The 22,103-nt window shown below is 39.9% G+C and overlaps 1 protein-coding gene across 8 annotated transcripts in view; it reads left to right on the top strand.

Annotated features, from left to right (window-relative positions):
• The window catches only part of NIPBL (NIPBL cohesin loading factor), a 312,487-nt gene that overhangs the window by 204,133 nt on the left and 86,251 nt on the right, over positions 1–22,103 (top strand). For all 8 annotated transcript variants that reach the window (XM_075932528.1, XM_006139460.4, XM_006139462.4 and 5 more), the window contains 5 exons: positions 8,718–8,900; positions 17,953–18,156; positions 18,341–18,412; positions 18,505–18,594; positions 20,314–20,417. In XM_075932528.1, the coding sequence (XP_075788643.1) occupies positions 8,718–8,900; positions 17,953–18,156; positions 18,341–18,412; positions 18,505–18,594; positions 20,314–20,417 (653 nt within the window). The remainder of the gene's footprint in view (positions 1–8,717; positions 8,901–17,952; positions 18,157–18,340; positions 18,413–18,504; positions 18,595–20,313; positions 20,418–22,103) is intronic.

The following is a 22,103-nucleotide window of genomic DNA, read 5'->3' as shown; positions in this document are numbered from 1 at the left end:
CCATTCAGGAGTAATCCACTCCATGGTTCTGGGCATAACCTGTCACGGGGGCTCCCTGGGGCTCTTCCCCACATTGTGGCCCTGTTGAAGATCTTCTCTCCCAATGAAGCAGAGAGAGTGGTTTCTGTTCCCAGAAATGGTGGCAGTGCACTCTCCAGTATCTCCCATCCAAAGTATCTGGCACAGCTACTAAATTCTGTGAAATCAATAGCTGGAATGATTGGACTTTACAAGTTCAGTTGGGGCAGCTGAAGGAGAAAGTAGGCTCACCAGAATAAACAGCTGTTGTACAAGGAAATGAGCTGAATCATTTGAGGACGGGAACAAATCTGGTTTTCCATGCATTGGGTTTACAAGTGGTACATAAACTTTAGTGAATATTCTGTGGAAGTCCCAGACTCTCCTCCAGTATATGAAATTGTACCAGATTTTTGTCTTGCCTGGGATTGCTGTCAGAAGTTACAACCTTAACTGGATATGAGAGGGTAAATGTAATTTCCCAGTAGTCTCCTCAAGCCTACTCAGTTAGATGTATCAGGCACATGATAATTTCTACTAGGGATCACATATAAGACATCACAAGCCCTGAAGAAGCAAACTTCTGCTTATAGTTTTGACCTTCTGATCTCTCTTGCTGCTTGATCTTGGAGCTTCTCTCTAGAGAAAGATAAATCTGGCTGAAACAAGATATCCTATTCCTAAGGGAATTCTTCTTCCATATTTCCTTTATGAGAGATTTGGTGATATTTCATCCCAAGCCTGGTCATGGACGAGGAAAGTTAACTGCTCCAGAGAAATTGGAAGGTAATGGGAATAGTAAGCCCTGAGCATATCTTCCTATTCTGTCAGAAATGTGTAAAAGTAAAGTAGAAGGCTTGGCGAGTTAGGAGCAAGGGAATTGTAACTGTTATAGAACTTGTCAAAGTTCAGCCTTTCTTTGAGGACTCTGATATTGTCAATTTTTTATAAAAACCCCATGTAAGATTTTTCTTGCTTGTTCATTTTCTTACAGAAGTATGACATCACAGTAATCAAGATTATCAGTGTTTATAAACATTAGACCCTGAACCAGCAGAGCTGCATCCCATTTGGGATTTTTGGCAGATACAACTTTAATTAGTATAATAATAGAAAGAGGCTTCAAACAGTGTCCTGTCCAGTGTTGTGTTCAGTGGGCCAGTTCCTCAGTTGGTATAAACAGGTGTGCCTTTATTGACTACACCAACTAAGAATTATGTCCATTGTATTAAAAAGATGCACTGGCATCTGGAAAAAACTTGGAGCATGTGGGCCTAAAAGAAAATTCACAATTACAAGTTTTAAATTGGTTAAGGTTTTATATCAAAATACTCGTATTCAAAACAACATTAAAAATATGCTGTAATTAGGAGGAAATATCTTCATTGCTTTCTCAGTTCCTGAATAGTATAGAAATAGTTATGTGAACTTGAAATAACATTCATTTTTTTAAAATTCAAGTTCAAGCTAAGATAAATATCTAATTCAGTTCTGTTCTAGGCTTTGCTCTGAGTTGTATTGAGCAGTTTCATTGTCTGAAAAATTTCCCTGACATCTGTAAGCCAGAACTTGACACACAAAGTGGAAGGAGTGTTCAGTGGCAAAACTCTAAAAGAAATTCACCAATTGCTAGAACTCTGCATGGGACTTCTTAAAATTCTGCTCCTGTCCCACTCCATAATATCCATTCCTGGATTGTTTCTTGCATTTTTGTTCTGCAAAACCTTTAACCGTACAGGTAGCCAAGTTAGTCTGTAACAGCAAAAACTTAACAAACAATAAATAGTCTAGTAGCTCCTTAAAGACTAACAGAACATGTAGATGGTATCATGAGCTTTCATGGGCACAACCCACGAGATGTTATCTGAAGAAGTGGATTGTGCCCATGAAAGCTCATAAGACCGTCTACATGTTTTGTTAGTCTTTAAGGTGCTCCTAGACTATTTGGTTTTTTAAAGTTTTTCCTACACATACTGTGAGCAAGAGATTTTTCTTGCAAGTTACTGGGGTCTGGGTTTTTTTGGCCCATCCAATCCCACCTGCAACAAAAGTACAATTTACCTGCTACCTCTGTTGTGATAGCTGGGCCTGCAGAATCCTGGTCCTGCTCTAACACTTATCACTCCCAGGATTTATACTAGCATAGTGCTCTGGAAGCTTCATCTTTTGTATGCCCCTTCCTCAGCTGATATCAGATACCTTTTGTTGTCAGATGTAAGATGACATACAGAATCTCTCTCTCATCTTAGTTTGCTACTGCTAAGAAAAGTGGTCTTTTACCTTAACTGGTGTGCATTTGAAAGGTTATCTTTGCAGCTATAAATTTTAGAAACTTGAGATCTAATTTTTCAGGATGCAAAGCACCCACAATTTTTCTACGTCAAGTATCTCTGAAAGAGAAGCAATTTATTTAGATTTCTAAATGTTGGATGTGTTTGTTTGCTTTTGAATATTCATTATTAGAAAAATGTGCTTTTAAAAGTAAAAGCTTACATTCAGCAGAAATTGACCATGGGAAACTTTTTTACTAGCCACTGGAGAAATGTTTTTTCTGGCTGTACAGCATTTGTCACTTTTGATCTGCTTTAGATGATTTTTCCACCTAGAAACTTTAACCTGCTGACTTCTCCTTTTAATCTTGATCCTATTCATATTCAATGGGAATTTTACCAGTGACTATTATAGGAGTAAGATAGGGCTTTTCATTTTCTCTAATTTTTTTTTTCATGGCTTTTTTCTTCTTCTTAAAGTGCCCCTTTTAGAACCATATTATAAATATTTCTTTAAAATTACACATGTAATTGTTTCAGATTAGATGATTAACAGTTACCTGAAACTTAGTTAAGCATATCTTATTATGATTAATGATTATTTAAAATTACATTTTTATTCAAAGGAAGGAACACAATGATTATTTCATGAATGGTCAAGAGAGGTGAAAGCAAGCCAAGAAACTCTTTGTACACCTCAAAAAGATGGAAATATTAAAAACCACTTTTAAAATTAAGTTTTTCGTTGTTTAATGAGTTCAGTTAAATAAAAGTTTTGGCTTTAATGGAAGTGAACGAGTGCGTGGAGGGGGCTGAAATAACATACAGAATATCACTATGCTGTCTATTTCTTTCCTTTTTATTTTACGATCTCCCATTAAAAATTGGTTTATAACCATTTGGGACAAAAGGAATAAGCTTATTTTTCTTTTGCCTACCAATATCTCAAAAGTCTGTGGAGAAAGGTAGATGTACTAGTGATATATTAATAAGAGACAAAGTTATGGAGCTATAGTTGAGGAATAATTTCTCTTTCCTTTTTAAAATATCATTCAAGAGGATTCATGGCTTTTATTTTAATTTGTTTTATCATTAATTACAAAAACATGTTAGTGGAAAAAAATACTAAGCCTTACATTTGTGCAAAAAAAGCAAAATATAACAATAAAGTACTACTACACTTACCAACTAACAATAGAATTTCAAATTAATCAGAATTGGTCATGAATTTTCCAAGAGCTCCAGTGTATCTACTGTTCATGAATACTGAAGTTAGTTTCACAAGAAAATAAATAAAATGATAAATTGTCTTGCAGAATTGGTGAATCCATTTTGGAAAGCACGAAAATTATTTATTTGGGCCTCCAATCCTACTTCATTTTAAACAGTATATTATGTGATTTTGCACTTAATATTTTTCTTTTGACAAATAATTTGAAAATGTTGGAAGTGGCTTGTTCTAGCCCCATTTTACAAATACGTTAAGGTAAGAAGTTCAGAGATTCGGTGGAATAAAAAACACCTTGTGGAAATGATTCCCTAGTCCTGTACTTTTAACTACTAGCCAAAATTGCCACTCTGCCTCCATTGGCTTCTACTATACATGGAAGCTAGTACAGAAGAGCTCATGCTGTGCTATAGTTGAGTTTTTTCATCGCTTTCTGGTTTATGTCAGCTATTCTTAATGCTCTAAAATTAGTATCCCTATCCAGATTTTTTTTGAAATTTGGAGTTATTAGTCCAAGTTTAGGGTCAGTTGAACAAGGGGCTCCTACAGTATTATCCCCTAAACAAACCCAGCATTTCACAAAATCATTGGTTCTTCTGTTTTGCAATATTGGGAGCTGAAACTAACACTGTAATCATCCTCCAAATGAATAAGTAATTTGTGAAGGATGTAACAGAAGAGAGGGAGCAGCATCTGAGCTGCAATAGGGGAATCTGAATGGTTGGAGGGATTATGGCAGGTCAGCACAAGGAGACGGAATTTTGGACCAATGCAGGGAAAAGGGAAATGGAAAGTAGGGCATAAGAGCTGTGCAGTAGGAGCTGTTGGGGTGACTTCAATTCTGTCCTCTTCAAGACCCCACATCCATCCATCAGTGATAGGTACTTATCTGCCTCCTTTCCCAGCACTGTAATATGCGAGTATCTCAAAGTTGTCAATGTATTATCTTCACAACAGCTCTGTGAGGAAAAGGAGTGTTATTCTCATGTTATAAATGAAGAGCTGAGATACGCAGAAATAAATGGCTTGTCTACATGGGTAACTGTATTGGTATTAGATGAGATGTAACTTTATACTGCTATGTTTACCAGTATTATCTCCCTGTGTAGACATTCTTATTCTGGTGCAAGAGTGCCTTTCTCCAATTTATGCATCTGATGAAGTGGGTCTTTGCCCATGAAAGCTTATGCTTCAATAAATCTGTTAGTCTATAAGGTGCCACAGGACTTCTCATTGTTTCTCCAATTTAGGCAATGTTGCTTTGAAAATGGATATAAGAAATAAGAGAAAGGAAAAAAAAGACTCTTACTGAGAAATAAATGTCCACTGAGAGTGTTATAGAGATATTATATCATTGCTATAACTTCCTTTATAGATAAAACCTAAGTGATTTACCCAAGGTCTAGGGAATTGTACCCAGATTCTCCCATGTTCCAGGTTAGTATCCTAACCACAGGACACTCCTTCCTCGGATGTGATCTCATGTTCATCTCTCTTCAAAAATATCTTCACTGACTCCATGTGAGTTCCTGGACTGTTTTTATGTCCTCAACATGCAAGTCCCATGTTGATGCCTGCTTCTCCATGGGCAGGAGGAAGGAGAATCAGGTTGCGCTTGACAGGCAGATGACAGGAGCTAAAGAGTTGATGCAAGGGACAAACATTCAACTATTACATTCTGTGTCTAAGATAATCAGTGGCAAAGAGCCAGATGGAGCAAGGATCAGTGGAAGAGGAAACTGGGATGTGGTATGTGCAGATATTGAGAAAATATTTTCTCAAAAACAAGGAAATTAAATGCCCCAAAACTTTATTAACAGAGTTACGGTTGCATAGTAGAGGTTTGTGGAGCTTTGTGGCTAAACTTAAACTTCTGAAAACCAGGAAATAAAAGTTAAGGCTCACACCAGCATCACAACTTTAATTTTGCTCTTGTTAGTAATAGCTCTCTGTCCTCACAGATGCTACAGAATACATTAAGAATGAAATGTGCACTGAAGGACAAAGTCTAACACCTTCTGTGTGCTAACGCAAAACTCAGGTTTACGTCAGAAGTAGCAACAGGAGCTATCTGCAACTGGCCTACATTCAGACATTAACCTTAATATATGTAAACAATCCAAGACTCACTAAATATTATCATCCTTTTACCTTTGCGCTGAGTATTTCTTCTGAAATGTTGCCTTTACTTTCCCCTCATTAAGCCGTGGTATTTACTCAACAAACTGCTATTAATCCCCAAGGCAAGAAGACCCATTAGGCAATTCTACTGACATAGTCTACAAAACTCAGTGCTGAAATTAGACATACTTGATCCTGTCAGATCCATATGTATATATCCTCATGTTGTGGCTCTGCAAGGCTGCTTCTACAAATCCTGTATCCATATAATGTCTTTATTTTAAAATGTGAAGATTCCTAAGTGTTAAGTATCTTGGTAAAATTGTGACATTTTTATTAAGCTTGTTTTTATCGATAAAATATATTGTAGTGAATAAATATTAAAAAAGGATTAAAGTGCATGGTAACTAATACCATATAAAGATTTCATCACTGTATTCAAGTCAATTTCAAAATTTAAATGGAGTTTCAGATAATTCACCCTATTGCCTTCTGCCAATTTTTGTAGTTTTAAAAATCTTTTCTAAAGAAAACTGCAAAATGTTTCCCCCTCCCTTACTATACTGTTCACAAAGGCATACAAACTAGAGGAAAAAGTGATTGTGCAGTTAATAAAATTAACTATACACTAAGTCCTCTTAAATGCAAAAACATAAACTGAAAACATTCCTCAAATTTTAATTTTTGATGTTTTAGGAAATAACTATCAAACATATGTGATTTTAAGTTGTTTGTCCCTTTACGTTTTTGTAAGTATCTATACCTTTAAAGCAGAGCAAAATTGTTAACATGTGTTTTGTAGACTAATGCTTGTTACCCTTAGATTAATTTTGTATGAATAAGCTTGGATTTTCCAAGTGTTTCTATATGAACCTGAATAAACTAGACTGTATTTTTAATAATGTCAACTCTTAAGAGAATTTTGTGAGAGACGAGTCTTATAGAATAGACCATCTCCTGGTAAATGCAAGAAGAAAGAAAATACTAAAGGCTGAGTTGCAGAAACATGCAAAATTAAGAAGCTTACTACTGTAGGAGGGGCCCCTAAAGTGATATATGCATGAACTGTTAATAGATGTCTAGACCACAGATCAAGTCTGAATCTTGCACTGGCCATGATTGAAACCTATAGCGCAAGCTGGTCATTTACAACCCTCACCTGCTGAGAAAAATATGCATATAGAAAAGATACTTTTGGAAACACCATGGGAGAAGCGAAAATTTTACTGGTGACCGCTAGAGGGTTTTAAAAAATTGGTTTTTATCCCGTTTTGTTGTTTTGTGCTTCATGAAGGTCTGAAAGAAATTTGGCAGAAAGATGGGAGGTTTTTCACACTAAAAACTCAAACTGTCTACACCTTGGAAGATGCTAGCAGTTCAAGAATTAGTGGATGTATAACATCTCAAGAGATTGAAAGCTGAACCATTGAAAACTATTGGATTTTTAGTTGAACTATTTTAATCTTTTTCATTTGTTTTTGTACCTATTTAACACTAACTGACATTGGGGAAATTTGATGTAATCTCTTTTTCACTGAAAATATAGTAATTCTGCAAAGCCAGGGAAGACCAGAATTGATTTTGATAAATGTAAAATGTTTTTAAGCGGTAAAGGAAAAACATAAATATTAAAATAATGATGATCTAAGCTTTCTTTATACATCATAAACAAAAATAAACTAGGTATTTTAGATGATGGTTTTGTCATGCCAGCTGTACAAACCATTAGTAACTGAGGATCATAACTAATCCATCTCCTTTTTTTATTTACTAAAGCATTCTATCTTACTAACCATTACTATTATGGATACAAATTTTCATAATGAATACAAAGACTAAAAAATGACATCAAGATACATGTCTGACTATTAAGCTGTCTGATCTTTATGCAGCTCTTGTTCTCCTTGTCTCTTGCCACCCCTTGTCTTCCTTCCATAGTTGCTTTTTGTCATGCCTTTATTTAGGCCACAATTCTCTAAAGACTTATGCACAACCTTTTGCATTATGGAGGTGGTGAAGCACTGAAATGGGTTACTTAGGGAGGTGGTGGAATCTCCATCCCTTGATGTTTTTAAATCCTGGTTTGACAAAGCCCTTGCTGGGACAATTTAGTTGGGATTGGTCCTCCTTTTAGCAGAGTGTTGGACTCGACCTCCTGAGGTCTCATTCTGTGAATAGTCTCATTAATGTCAGTGGGACTACTCAGTGCTAAAAAGTCTGTGCAGGATTGGAGCCTTAGAACCAGTGCCGAAGCATTACAATTGGTCTTTGAACTAACTTGGTTTTTCTCATTTATGGCTAAGCAATATGCACGTGACCCTCCCCATTGTAGATTAATTTCTGTATGAGAATGTGTTATGACAATGATGTGATGCTGCATGATTTCTCTGGGACTGTAAGGAATATTCATAGAAAATAGTGTATTCTTATTTGTTGTTGCTTTTTATTTGGTATGTAATCAGTTGCTTTAATTTTTTAAGTGTTTCTGATAAGCTTAAGAAAAGAGCAATAAAAATGAACCCCATAACCCCCCCCCCCCCCACACACACACACACACAGCTGTATTCCCATATAGGAAACAATTGAGGGTAACAGACTTTTAAGATCTGATTGCTTTTGTTTCCACCTGCTGATAAAGTAAAGTAACCCTTTACTGTGCACTGGAAAAGGAGATGTTGCAGAATAGGTAGAAATATGATCACAAGGTACATTGAATCTCAAGTCTGCCTATTTTTTAAAAACATTTTTGCAAATTCAGAGAACAAACTGAAGGAAGGCCCTTAGCAGGAGTGGGGGAAGTGTACGTAAAGGTTGTTGGTTGAATTTATATCACATGTATTCTGGTAAACATTTAAAAATGTACATTTGTAAGAGATGTGTAGTATGATAATTTAATTGTAAATTTGATAAAATATGAAACTTTAGACAGAGGACTTTGACCTCAGATACTTTTAATAATATCTAACTGCAGGATATTTAGCAGATGTTCTATTAGAATTAGTCCTGAGAGGGGACTACAGCTGTGGGCCCTTACTGTTATCTTCAGATTCATATTTACTCTTCTTACTCTTCATTAATAGGTAGCATAGATCAGTCAGTGTTAAAGGAGTTGCCTCCTGAGCTCCTGGCAGAAATTGAATCCACCATGCCACTTTGTGAACGTGTGAAAATGAACAAGCGCAAACGTAGCACAGTTAATGAGAAACCAAAATATGCTGAGATCAGTTCTGATGAAGACAATGGCAGTGAAGAAGCTTTTGAATGTAAGTAGTACATCATTCTATTCTATTGCTCATGCTAAAAGGTTTCTTAGCTGACTAGTCAAAACAATGCAGGTACAAGTTAAGTTTGGGGGTCCAGTTAATTTGTTGACAGAGTAACTTATTTTAAAGAAAAATGACTAACCCTAAGTTTACCACACAAGATAAATAGATTGCTAGTTAGACTCCTCTTGCCAAGCCTACCTGTTTGAAGAATATATTTTTCACTTATGCTACAGGATACTTTTAGACTCAGTTAAAAAAAAACACTAAGTTTTACATGGGTAATCTGTATATATAAAAAAGTTTTTTCCTGCCAGGTGACAGAATGACATCATCATGTCATCAGCGTCAACAGGTTCTCTCAGCAAAGTGAAAGTGGCCAGAGAGAGGGGCGTAGACGAGCATAGCGAGTAAAGGTTGCAGCCTCCAAGTATTCTATATGAAAATGTTAGAAAAATAATTGTGACCACACACTTCAGCATTGAATATCTGTAATTATGCTTCCCTCACTACATGTACTTTACTTCTAGTGTAATTTTTGCAGTCAGGGATCTCAAACTCCCAGTGCTGTAGCACAATGCTATATATTATTACCTTAAAAACTAGTTTAGTAAATGTTCATGTCTCCTCCATGTCTACCCAGCTGAACTGGGGAATATTTCCCTTCTTCCTGGAGCACTGAAGGCAGACTACTGAACTTGTATGTATACAGGGGCTAGATCAGTAAGAGGTCCGAAATTCAGCATAACAAGCAACTCTCCTTGTAATGTGGCCTTAGAAATATTTTCAAGAAAGGAACTCGCAGAAACCAATCTGTCAGTTTTTCTAACTGGAAACACAAGAAAACAAAACAATGGAGATTCTTGGGCTCCTTTTCCTCATTAGTTTTCTCAGACACATTTTTTCTGATTGCCTCAACCTATGTGGGTGAAGGATATTATTGCTTCAACAAATCAAAATTACTTCTAGTTCTAACAGTTTTCAAGATAACCTTTGAAATCAGCACTGAATAGAAGTGATTTAGGAGAGGCATTCCTGATCATTATGATCTGATATTGAACTCCAGTCGGTGTGAGAGACCACAAACTAAAACTTGTTCTATAAGGCCATGTCTACACTACGAGATGAGGTCGAATTTATTAAGGTTGATTTCTTGCCACACATGTTGCAAAGTCGAAGGTCGATGTCCCCACTCTGCACAAGAATTCAATGTAATTCGAAGTAGCGCATCCTCAGTAGGGAGACTGCCATCAACATGGAGAAGACAGCACTGTGGATCACTATCCCACAGTGCCTGCGTTGCTTTGCATTCTGGGTTATGCTGCTAGTGCAGGCTGGGACCAAAACTATGCTGCGGGTGGTTCTGGGTTCATGTGCTCATCTACTACCTCCCCCCTTGCTTCAAATCAATGGAAAACAGTCTTTTCGTGCCCTTTTTGGACCTGGTTACCTGGGCAGATGTCATAGCAGCATGAGCATGGATCTTGTTTTGCATCAAACCATTGTGATGTTGACGTCTACCTTGGCATGCCTACTGGTGCAGTATTTCGAGAGAGTGCGTGTCACTCACCAGGAAGAGGATGAATCTTGGGATCCTATGGATGCACTATATAGGAAAGCCTTGCATTGATTGAATGCAGCCAGCAGTCAGTTCTCTGGAAACAGTGGAGTGCCAGTTCTGGTGCATTGAGACAAGCACAGACTGGTGGGACCACATAGTGCTGCAGGTATGGGAGGATCAGTGGCTGCAAAACTTGTGAATGCACGAGGCCACTGTCATGGAACTTGTTAATGGCTTTCCCCTGCTTTGAAGCACAGGGACACCCAAATGAGACCCATTCCAATAGTAGAGAAATGCATGACAGTTGCCCTGTGGAAGCTTGCAATGCCAGACAGCTGGAAATCAATTCAGAGTAGGAAAGTTTACAGTGGGGTTGCTGTTATACGGATAACCAAAGCAATCAATACCACTCTGCTATAGAAGGTAGCAACTTTGGGAAACATGGATGCCACAGTGGCAAGCTTTGCCATGATTGAGTTTCCTAACTGCGGTGTGGCAATAGATGGAACACACATTCCAATCGTGGCACCTGACAACCTTGCCAAGGGGTACATAGACTTCAAGGGGTACTTTTTGATGGTGTTGTAGGTGCTGGTGGATCACAAGGGCCATTTCACTGACATCAACGTGGGATGGCCAGGAAAGGTACATGATGCGTACATCTTTAGCAATTCCTACCTCTTCTGAAAGATGCAGAATGGCACTTTTTTCCCAGAGAGGAGAATCAGAGTCGGAGAAGTGGAAATGCCTGTTGTGATCCTTGGCAACTGAGCCTACCACTTGCTCCTGTGGCTCATGAAGCTATATACAGGCAGCCTGGACCCCAGTAAGGAGCATTTCAACTACAAGCTGAGCAAGTGCAGAATGGTGCTGAATGCCCGTTTGGATGTTTAAACAGAATGTGTAGGAGTCTACCAACTAGGTTGGACCCTCAGCAAATGCAACATTCCCTTTGTGGTTGCAACCTGCTGTGTGCTTCGTAATACTTGTGACAGCAAGGGGGAAAGTTACCTGGCACAGGGTGGGGGAAACGGGGAAGGAGGCTAAAGAACAGTGCCAGAGATTTTGAGCAGCCAGACACCAGGATAAGGAGAGCACAGCTCAGGGCAGTGCAAATCAGAGAGACTTTGAAAGAAAGCTTTATGAATGGCCTATTTTGAGAGTCACGCATGTTCCTCTCAACAAGATGTCCCTGCACTCACTGTCTTCGCCAATAATCTCCCACCCCACCCCTGCAATACAAGCAAATAGACTGTTCAGAGATCAGGCATTTTTATTTAAGGAAGACTGAAGGGACAGAAAAGAAGTCCATGGTGGGACCTAAAATAGGGGAGGCATCAGAAATGTGAGGATAGCCTTTTGCCTCCCAAGGCCCTGCAGGTTGAGTGTCCTTTCCCTCCCTTTTCTCCTCCAACCCCGTGTCCTGGGGTCCCTCCTGGTGGAGACGATAGAACTGGGTGAGGAGGGAAAGTTGTTTTGCACATGGCGGGAAGGTTTCTAGGGGGGGAAGGTTCTTCTCCAGGCACACTGCCAGGTGCTCCATCACAGCCGTCAGGGAGGAAAAGACATTCTCCTGTTGCTTTGCTTGCAGTTCCCTGCACGTGCTCCTGTTCTGCTGCTCTGCTATCCTGTCCTGCCGCTCTGCTTGCATTTCCTCCAGGAGCGTATTCCTCCACTTCATTTGCTCCGTAAACATGTCTTCCCTTGTCCATTTTCGCCTGTGGATTTGTGCGAGCAAGACGGCTGCTGGAGCCGAGGGAGTGTGCAGCAAGCTCCCTGCTGTTCCTGCTGTAACGAAAAGTTACTAGGGCACACATTACATGAGGTACATTGTGGAGCCTAAAACCTAATCTGTTAACATACTGTGAAGGTCTCTATAAAGACAATGGAGATGGGTTCTGTGCAAGGCCAAAGTTATGCTTTTAAGTGGCCACTGTACAGTGTGTATGCAGCAGAGTTCTCAACAGAATATCTAGACTCACTCAGGCATGGTAAGGGGGGCCTGCCAGGACACAATCCTGTGGGTGGGAGGGAGGATGTGGTCTGGTCGTGCCAGCAGGCCAGTTGCTCATGCAGCTTCCATCCTCTCTGCCACACTGCTTCCTGAAGGAGTGCTACTTTCCTATCCCACAGGAATCTATGGGTGGGAGGGCAGAAGGGAGGGAGTGCCAGAGGCTGATGCCAGTCTAGAAGCAGAGGTGGCACTTAATAGCTTCTCCTCCATCAAGGTTGCATGTGAGATATCAGTCTTCTCTGAATCTGACAGTGATAGGGAGCTGATGCTGAGTGAATGTAGCCAGAAACCTGGTCCTTATGCTATAATACTTTGTGCTGCAATGACGTCAGACCACTTACTAGTGGCTTGGCATGGGGAGTGTCCTATCATTGAGGACGAATAAGGATGGACTCCCCAGAAACCTGTGAGAAGTATCAGACTGAGAGCTTTATGGAGATATGCAGGGCGGATTCCTGCTCCATCTCTAGACATATTAACAAGCTCTGTCAGGACCCCTGCACTGTGTGGGTCTAGAGTATTCCACGCATCACTCCCAATTCCTTAACCCACTTATAGCAAGAAAAAAATCTATGAACTCACCAGAAATGCCCTCCCTGGGATCAGTGCCCAACTGTGAGACATCCCAGGAGGCAGGGATTGTCTCCAAGGTTATGAAAAGTTCTTGATTCTCGCAGCTCACCAGCTGGCCATTCTCGTCCTCTTCCTCCTCCTCTCCCTCCACCACACTGTCCTCTACACTGCTGCCCTGATTGTCTTGGGTGGATTACATAGTCTGGTTGGGAAGCTGGTCAGCTCCTCTCCCTAGGATTACATGCAGCTGGCTGTAGGAGCAGCGTGTTTGGCGCAATGCTCCAGACTGTCCATTTGCCTCCTTTGCTTTGTGATAGGGCTGCTTCAGCTCCTTTGTGTTAACATGGCACTGCTGGGAGTCCCTGGAGTATCCTTTCTCCACCGGGCACTTTGCGATCTTCGTGTAGGTATCAGCCTTTCTTTTGCTGTTTTGGAGCTCCAAGAGAATGGATTCCTCTCCCCATGCCTTGATGAGGTCCAAGATCTCCTGCAAACTTCAAGCTGGTGCTCTTTTGTGCCCTTGGAAACTGGCGCTCATGCAACTTGAATTCATGGAACTCACGGCCACATGTACTGCTCAGGTGTGCTGTCTGCTCTGAGGTGTGCTTGCAATGCTGGCCACATGGGAAATGAAATTCAAACTTTCCCAGTGCTTTTCCTGTTCACCTGGAGAGCAATAGAGGCATGAGTTCTGGCCAGAGCAGTCCGAGTGGGGCACTGTGAGATGCCTCCCAAAACCCAAGAGCATCAGCTTTCTCAACGCTGGGTCTACACTACCATGAATTGAATCGTGCAAGATCAAACTTTATGTAACTCCTTGTGAAAAGCAGGAGTACCAAAGTCAACTTCAGTGACCCTTAAAGTCAACTGAACGGGCTTATTAGTGTGGACTCACTGTTTAGAAAATCGACCTTATGCAGCTAAATTCGACCGAAACTCCTAGTTTAGATCAGGCGCTAAAAGAGAGTTATGCTAAAAGAGAAATCTCACCACATCTTGAATATGAAAAGGAAAGGTACACTGTTTCATCTGAAGAAGTGGGTTGTGTCCACAGAAGCTTATGATACTACATTTGTTGTTAGTCTTTAAGGTGCTGCAGGACCATTCATTGTTTTTTCAGTTTTTTCAGTTATAGACTTAACACACCTACCCCCTGATACTTTTTTTTTAAAGAGATCATTCGCTGCTGCTTTGACCATGATGTTACAGACTCTTAAGGCAGCCTGCTGTTAATCTTCATCATGACAAAAGATTAACAGAAGATTGCCTTAAGTTTTCATAATATGCTATATATTTGAGAGAGTGAGTGTGTGTATTTGTTCAAGAACACCTCCTAAATGGTAAGAACTAGGACCACCAAATTAATTACACAGCTTCCCCTTACCATAACTTAAAGCAAAGTAAGGATTTGGTTGTGCCAAGAAAATGGTATGTGCCTGGAATGGGATTGATTCACAGAACACCATACAGAAAAGAGACACGATCACCAGATAGGTGAAAGGGGCTGGTTGGGAGCATCCCTCTCTTCCTGGGTCCAGGACTGTCCAAACCTTCCACTCCCAGGTATCCTTTAGGGAGGAGGCTGACCCCCTCCATTCGTGCAAGGACATTGCTGACTCTTCCCCTTTGTCAGGGAGCCAAGGGGAGAGTGCACAATTTGCTATTTTTGTAGCACAGGCAGGGAGACAAACCTGGACCTGCCCCAGCCAGGGGTCATGTACCACTGCCCTGGCTGTGCCAGCTGGAGCTGCAGCAGCCATGGAGAGGCACTTTTCACCTGGCCCCCAAGCTGCTATGGTGAGAGGGAGCTGGAGTAGTTCTCTTCTCTCCTCCCTCCAGGGCAATCTGCATTCTAAACCCCTCATCCACAGCCCCACCACAGAGCAATGATTTAAATGAAGCATGTACATATTCATTTTATTTTCCAAAAAACAAAAATTGAGTTAAAGACCCAAGCACCACCAGGTTAATCTTTTAGTTTAATGTATTTGGGGAGGTGGTGAGGAATGGCATAGTGAGGTAGCAAAATTCACAGATGATGTAAAGTTACTTATATTCGTCAGGATCAAAAAAGAGTATGAGGTTCAGAAAATAAATTGAATGTTGTTAAATATAAAGTAATCATATTATTAAAAAAAAAGAAATAACTCATACACCATAAAGCAGGGGTGTATTTTTTGTATTGGGGGGTCACTGACCCACAGAAAAATGAGTCGTAGGCACCACACAAGTGAAAAGCCAAAAAAAAAAAATTCTCTTGACAGAGAAGAAGAAAGACACTCCCCACCATCCCCTCACCCACCAGAGTCTAAGGGGGCGCACCCTAGTAGATTCTCTGTGCTCCAGCCCTCAGACTCCCCAATGCTGGAGGGTGGCCCTGAGCCTTGGGGGCCAGATCCAGGCAAGCTGGAGGCCTCATCTGGCTCCTGGGCCTTAGGTTGCCCACTCCTGTCATACAGCATTCAAAACAAATTGTATCTACTTAAGAAAAGGGTCCGGGTGTCCTTGTAGAAAGTTAAGTGAAGATCTCTCTACTCAATGTGCAGCTGTAGTTTAAAAAAAAAGCTGTTAAGATACTTAAAGAATAGAATGGCTCATAATTCTTGTAATCGCTTTCTATAATCAATAGTGCAGTGTCCTCTAGAATACTGTGTGAGATACTGGTCATGCCAACTCAGAATTGATATTGCAGAATTATAGGTGGTTCTTAAAAGAATGACAAGAATGATCAAAAGCATGAAAAATCCTCTAGTATGAAGAGAGGGACTGAACTGGAATTATTCCCTTACAATTGAGATAAATAAGTGAGGATGTGATAAAATTATATAAGTAATTAATTGTAAAGAGATTCAAAAATGTATTTGATATTTATATGGATATCAAGAATATCCAGAATTATAATTAACCTTTTTGGAGGGGATATTCAGTCTGTGTTTCATGGTTTACACCTAGCTTTACATTTTAGGAATCTGTATCAGATTGCACAGATAGAGCACAGATTATCCCATATATGTCTGTTGCAGGAGCTTTACATCTTGTTTAGAAGTATTTTGTACTTTAAAACTGGTGTGGCATTTTTTGTCTAAATATTTTTTTAGTAGGATTTTTTTTTAATTTTGGAAAATAGGTTTGTTCTAAAATTTTATTTTGTATTTTTGTTTTTATATTTATATTTTTTATTTTAACATTTTTATTGTGCAAATAGTAGTGATGCATATAATATACATTATTCCTACTGATATGTCATAATGACACAGTTGAAATATTCTATTTTTGTTTTATTATATTACAGTTCTTAAAAGGAGCTGCAACTTAATATAGATTGATCTAGAAAAGAAGATAAAATGTTTACCAGTACCAACTAGTGACTATGCTTTGAGGCAGTGGTCCCCAACCTTTTGAGGTTGTCGGGCGCCAGGGGGCGTGGCCGTTTGCCCGCCGGGCGCCAGGGGGCGGGGACACTTGCGCGCCCAGGGGCGGCCCCCCCCCATAGCTGCGCGCCCGGGGCCGGCGCTCCCCCCCCCGCCGATTGCTGAGGGCCCGGGGCCAGCGCTCCCCCCCCTCCCGCCGAGTGCCGCGCGCCCAAGGCCGGCGCTCCCCCCCTCCCGCCGAGTGCCACGCGCCCGGCGCTCCTCCCCACCCCCTCCCGCCGGGTGCCGCGCGCCCAGCGCTCCCCCCCCGCCAAGCGCCCGTGCGCCATGTGCCCGGGGCCAGGCCAGCCCCGAGCACCTGGCGGGCGCATTGAAATGCCCCCGCGGGCGCCGTGTTGGGGACCACGGCTTTGAGGTTTTAAAACAATAAAACTGAAAATATATTTAATTTTATGTCCTATTATGGCACCAGCCATTGGGTGTGTCATATTATTATAATTGGTATTCTATGAAATGTGAAAATAAAAATAAATGAGAGCATTTCAGAAAGTCAGAATTAAATTTTGAAATGTCAATATTTCCCATACTCCAGAAAGTCTGATTTGCTGCCAGTTGTATCAATGCTATCCCTGTAATAGACAGTATACTGGCCTAGATGGCCTGCAGAACTTTTATTAGGAGTGGTGATGCACATTCCAGGGAGGATCTTTCCTGGTTTACAAATTCCAAATTGATTTGCAGAAAGCTATATTAAATACATTTATTTGCCAGATGAAAAAAATTTCATCTGGAAATTGTCAGTGGAGTAATGCCATTTTTAGAGTCACTACCAAGAGTAAGCCTATGCCATATGATGGGCTTGTCTAGATGAAAAATTAGTATGTGGTAATTAGTAGTGAGTAAATCTACAGCTCAGTAACTATGTGGATCCTGGTATCTTGCACTAGAATTTCCCTAGTTTGCACAACCGTTAGATCTACTGGTTTGTCATGCCAGGTAAAACTATAGGTCACTTAACAAAAATTCTAAGTTACTTTCAGCATTAAGTATCTTGGGACAGATCCTCTGCTGCTCAGTGGAGAAGAAATAAGTATTCTTGTTAAGATAGAAATCCTCTGCAGCACAAGTTTCAGAATAGCATTTAAGATGTGTAATACTCAGTTCTTGATATCCTCTCTCAATGCTTGCTTTTGTGCTAAAGTAAAACACTTTTTAGATACCTATTTAATAATCTTTAAAGCTTAATTGAAAAGTAGGCATTGGTCCCTGTTAGCGGCATGAAAGAGCTCCCAGCTGCCATGTCCCCTGCCGCTGGCCTCCTGATCCTAGCAGAGCTCTTTCCACTTCTGAGCTCCCAATCTCGGGGCTGTCTTATCAAGGAACATCCATGGTCCTGCTGGACCACAAATGTTGCCAGACTAGAGTTTACAGAGGTACAACCTTTACACAAATTTGTTTAAACTTATAAATCATTGTGTTAGGTTAAAAATGTGAAATTTCAGTTTATCTAATGAAAACTTGCTTCATTTCTAGCTTCTCGGAAAAGACATAAAAAGGACAGAGATGATGATAAAGCTTGGGAATATGAAGAGCATGATAAGAGAATTTCTGGTGATCATAGGAGAAGTAGTCATTATCATGAAGGAAGGAGGACTTCTGGTAGTAGCCGTTATCGCAATCGTACTCCAGAAGACTCTGACATGGATGATTATTCTCCTCCTCCTAACCTTAGTGATGGTAATTCATCAGTATTAAAGTACATCTTCCTCAAAATAACCTTTCCATGTGTTTTAATATAAACATATAAAATGTGGTTAGGCTAATCTAAAAGTTTGTGTATGGTTACAGAATATTTTACAAAACTCAAACAAAAGCATTTTTTTAATAAATCTTCTTTTTAAACTCTTAATTTGTTTACTAGTGGCTAGAAAAATGAAGAAAAAAGAAAAACAAAAGAAAAGGAAGGCTTATGAACCTAAACTAACACCTGAAGGTAACGTTTTGGAAGGTTGAATTTGCTGTTTTCTTTGAGTTATATTGTCTGTTGTACATAACACAATTATATATAATTTTCTTTTTCACCAGAAATGATGGATTCTTCGACTTTTAAGAGGTTTACTGCTTCAGTAGAAAATATTTTGGAAAATTTGGAAGACATGGATTTTACTACATTTGGTAATATGTCAGATATTTTTCAACTGCTGTATCTGTTGTACAAAACCACATAAGGGCTTTACAAAATTTGCATCTAAGTCTTTTATTTTAGAACTTCTTTGTAATTTGGCTATCTCTTTTGGGCTGGGAAATATCTCCTTTCCAGCTGTCCTCACAGTTAAGCTCCTCCTCCACCATCTAATTGCTCTTCTTCTTCCAACCCTGGTTTCTTGCATGACTTAGAAGAGAGACAAGTCACAACTATGGGTATAATAAGCCGGGGAAGGACCCTGCCTCCGCTGGTGCTGTTCTGGCTGCCGGACCCAACATTTTGGGGCTTGGGATGAAGTTTTTCCTTTTATTATGCCCCCTGCAGGTTTTGGGGTGGCTGACAAGGCAGCTTCCTGGATTCCTCAGAAATCTTTCTGGAACCTCCATGAGGCATAGCAAAAGGGTCTTTGAAGAGAGGCTTTTCCCTAGGGGCACCTTGGGTTCAGGGAAGGTCTGGGAGGTGAGATGCTGCAGCTTGCCTGGAGCTCCTTTGGGGAAGTGTGTGGTATGCTCCAGGCTTTAGCCAGCCCTCTGGCTGAGGGAGGGCGTAGTTGGGGTTTCTTTGCATTGGGGCAGGGTAGGGAGGCCAAAAGGGGAAGAGCCAGGAACTAGCCTCTCCAAAATGGGGACCCATCATCCATGACCACAACAGATGCAAACCTTAAGATACTGAGGTGGGGAGGATATCCCAGATGTGAATATCTTCTGCCTTGCACCTTCCTTAATTGGTCATCAGCAGTGTGGATTGACGATGCTTTGGGAGCGAATGTTCCTAAGGTATTTAGTAGTGTAACTTTAATTGAAAAGTAATGAAATTTGTGCTCTTAAATCTCTGGGGTGCTTTTGAAAATCTTTCCTTACCCCAGCTAACACACTAAAAGCTGTATATAGCAAAGTTGAGTATTGCCATGTGGATATCTTAATGTATCTTTTCTTGCTCTTCTCTCTGTGAAAAATAAATAAAATAGTCTATTGCTTTTTCAACCTACACGTACAATCAGTAGCTTTTCAAATTACTCTGTGAAATGTAACTAAAAAGCTGGTTGGCAACTTTACAATGACACTTTGTCAGAAAATGTCAATTTGTCGAAACCAAAACTGTTATTTTGATAACATTTTTTAGTTTTAGGTTTGAAATGATATCTCATTTTGAAATTTCAATTAATTTATACCAAAAATGGTTAAAAATATATGTATTAGCATTGAAATAAAATGTTTTGATTAACTTAATCTGATTTTTTGAGGCTGGGGGGTTGGGAGGATATGGGGGAAGAGTAATCAGGAGGTAAAAATTTAGATATTTATTTTTTTACTCAGTTTGGAATGGGAAGTGTTTTTGAAATCTCACATAAATTTGGGATCTGAAAATTGTTTTCCAACTATCTCTAATTATAAACTTATAAATATTTTATTTTCTAAAACTTTCAGCAATGTTTTATACATTTTAAACCATTGATTGTCCAAAAGATTTAAATTGTAGCATTGCCCCCATCTTTCTTTTAGATTTTGGGGGGGGGGGGGCACTCTAATATTTTGCTGGGCATGTTAAAATACTTGAGCAAAAGATTTTCAGAAATGGGTGCCTGAATTTAGGCTCTTAAATTCATATTTGTACTCCAGAGTAAGCAACTTGTTTTTAAAACCAGTGAAGTTAAATTGGAGTGGATGTAAACTGCCTTTTTTTTTAAGGTGATGATGATGAGATTCCACAGGAATTGCTATTGGGAAAACATCAACTTAGTGAGTTGGGTAGTGAATCTGCAAAAATTAAGGCAATGGGCATCATGGACAAGGTATGTCTGATCTTAAAAACTAAAATGTATGTAACACTTGAGTGTTAAATGTATAGAATATTTATCGCTCTATAATCGTGTTCTTGCTATTTCCTGTTGTGTCTGTGCCTCAGTTTTCCTCCTTTTAGCTAGTGGTCCTTAGTGCTTTGTTCCACTGACATGATGTAGCTACAGAGTGATGTCAAAAAGCCATCCTTTTCAGAGTATAATAGGAGTCTTCTTTCCAGGCCTCTCACTGGATTTCCTTTTCTGTGGCCTTACATCCCTGTTAATACAGAGTTCCCCTCCTTGGGCTAAATACTAAGGGTATGTCTACGCAGCAACGTTATTTCGAAATAACTGACATTATTCAAAAATAACAGAGTGCATCTACACTGCTAGCTACTATTTCAAAATAATGTGAAGCTGGAGGACTTCTACTCTGACTCTTGTAACCCTCATTTTATGAGGAGTAAGAGAAGTCAAAGGAAGAGTGTTCTTCCTTCCAAGTCCCTGCTGTGTAAACCACTGCAAAAGCTGATTAAGCTATTTCGACTTTAGCTATGCAATTGGCATAGCTGAAATTGCATAGCTTAATTCAACTTTTGCCCTGCAGTGCAGACGTGTCCTATCTGTTCCCACAACAGGCTATGGCTTTCTTTTTTACCTGCTCTTGGGCTTCATTTCAGCATTTACCCGGTTGAAGCAGGTTGTTGGTATCATTCCTCTGAGATTAATACTCTCTTCCTAGTATGGGTCTCCATCCCTGCAATTCTGTATTATGGACATTTTGTTCTCAGCCTCACTACTTGTCCTGACTCTTACTTTCCGGAGCCATTTTTTATGGATTCCTTAGAATACAAACCCCTTCCTATGGTTTTCTCTATCCATAGCTCTGGTCCTCCTTTCTGGCTGGTGTCCCTACTTGTCGTCTTGGGCTGGGTGCATTTCCTCCCCAAATATTTCCAGGCCTCAACCTTTGCTCACTACAAATCTCTTTCGACCTCAGCTTCTGCTAGCTGGAGCTTTTGTCAGCTTCTACCTCATATTGACAAAATTGGTGTATATCGAGTCCTGACCCGTCATTCACTTGTGGTCTACCTCTTATAGAATACGCTTGCCTTATATGTCTGAGTTCCCATAAGACCTGACCTAATGAATACCATTCTTAAAGGGGCCAGCAAGAGCCACTAATTTCTTGGTTTGGCCATTACAGTAGGTCATGTAGAACTACTTTTTATTTTCAGCACAGACCCCCTTTGAGAATAAAATACATATGCACCACAACGAAAACAGTATTGAAATTGTTTTGTGCTTGTCCACAAACTAAAATCAAAACTTTCTGTAGCAAACCAGGGTTCATCATCAGTGGTTTCCTCTAGCAAATTCTGGTTCCCGGCACCAGGAAGATAACAGTAATTAAACATTCCCATCCATTTTGCTTGTTCAAAATGTAATGTAACCTAAATCTTTAAAATTACATTTTGATAAGATAAAATCTAGTGAATTTATATTCTGAAATTGATGGCAACATGAAAACTGAATTGACAAACCAAGTTCTCTCAGAACTACTAATAATCCCCCTATGTGTTGTTTAAAAAAGAGCTAATGGAATGATGTAGTTTATTTTTAATTTCTACTAAGATATCACCATTATTACTATTTCTTCATATTTAGTTTTATTATACGATCCTGACTGAGGATTCT

The sequence above is a fragment of the Pelodiscus sinensis genome, chromosome 6 (assembly GCF_049634645.1).
Source record: "Pelodiscus sinensis isolate JC-2024 chromosome 6, ASM4963464v1, whole genome shotgun sequence".
Lineage (NCBI taxonomy): Eukaryota > Metazoa > Chordata > Testudines > Trionychidae > Pelodiscus > Pelodiscus sinensis.
The sequence above is the reverse complement of the archived record's forward strand: the minus strand, read 5'-3'. Positions and strand labels throughout refer to the sequence as shown.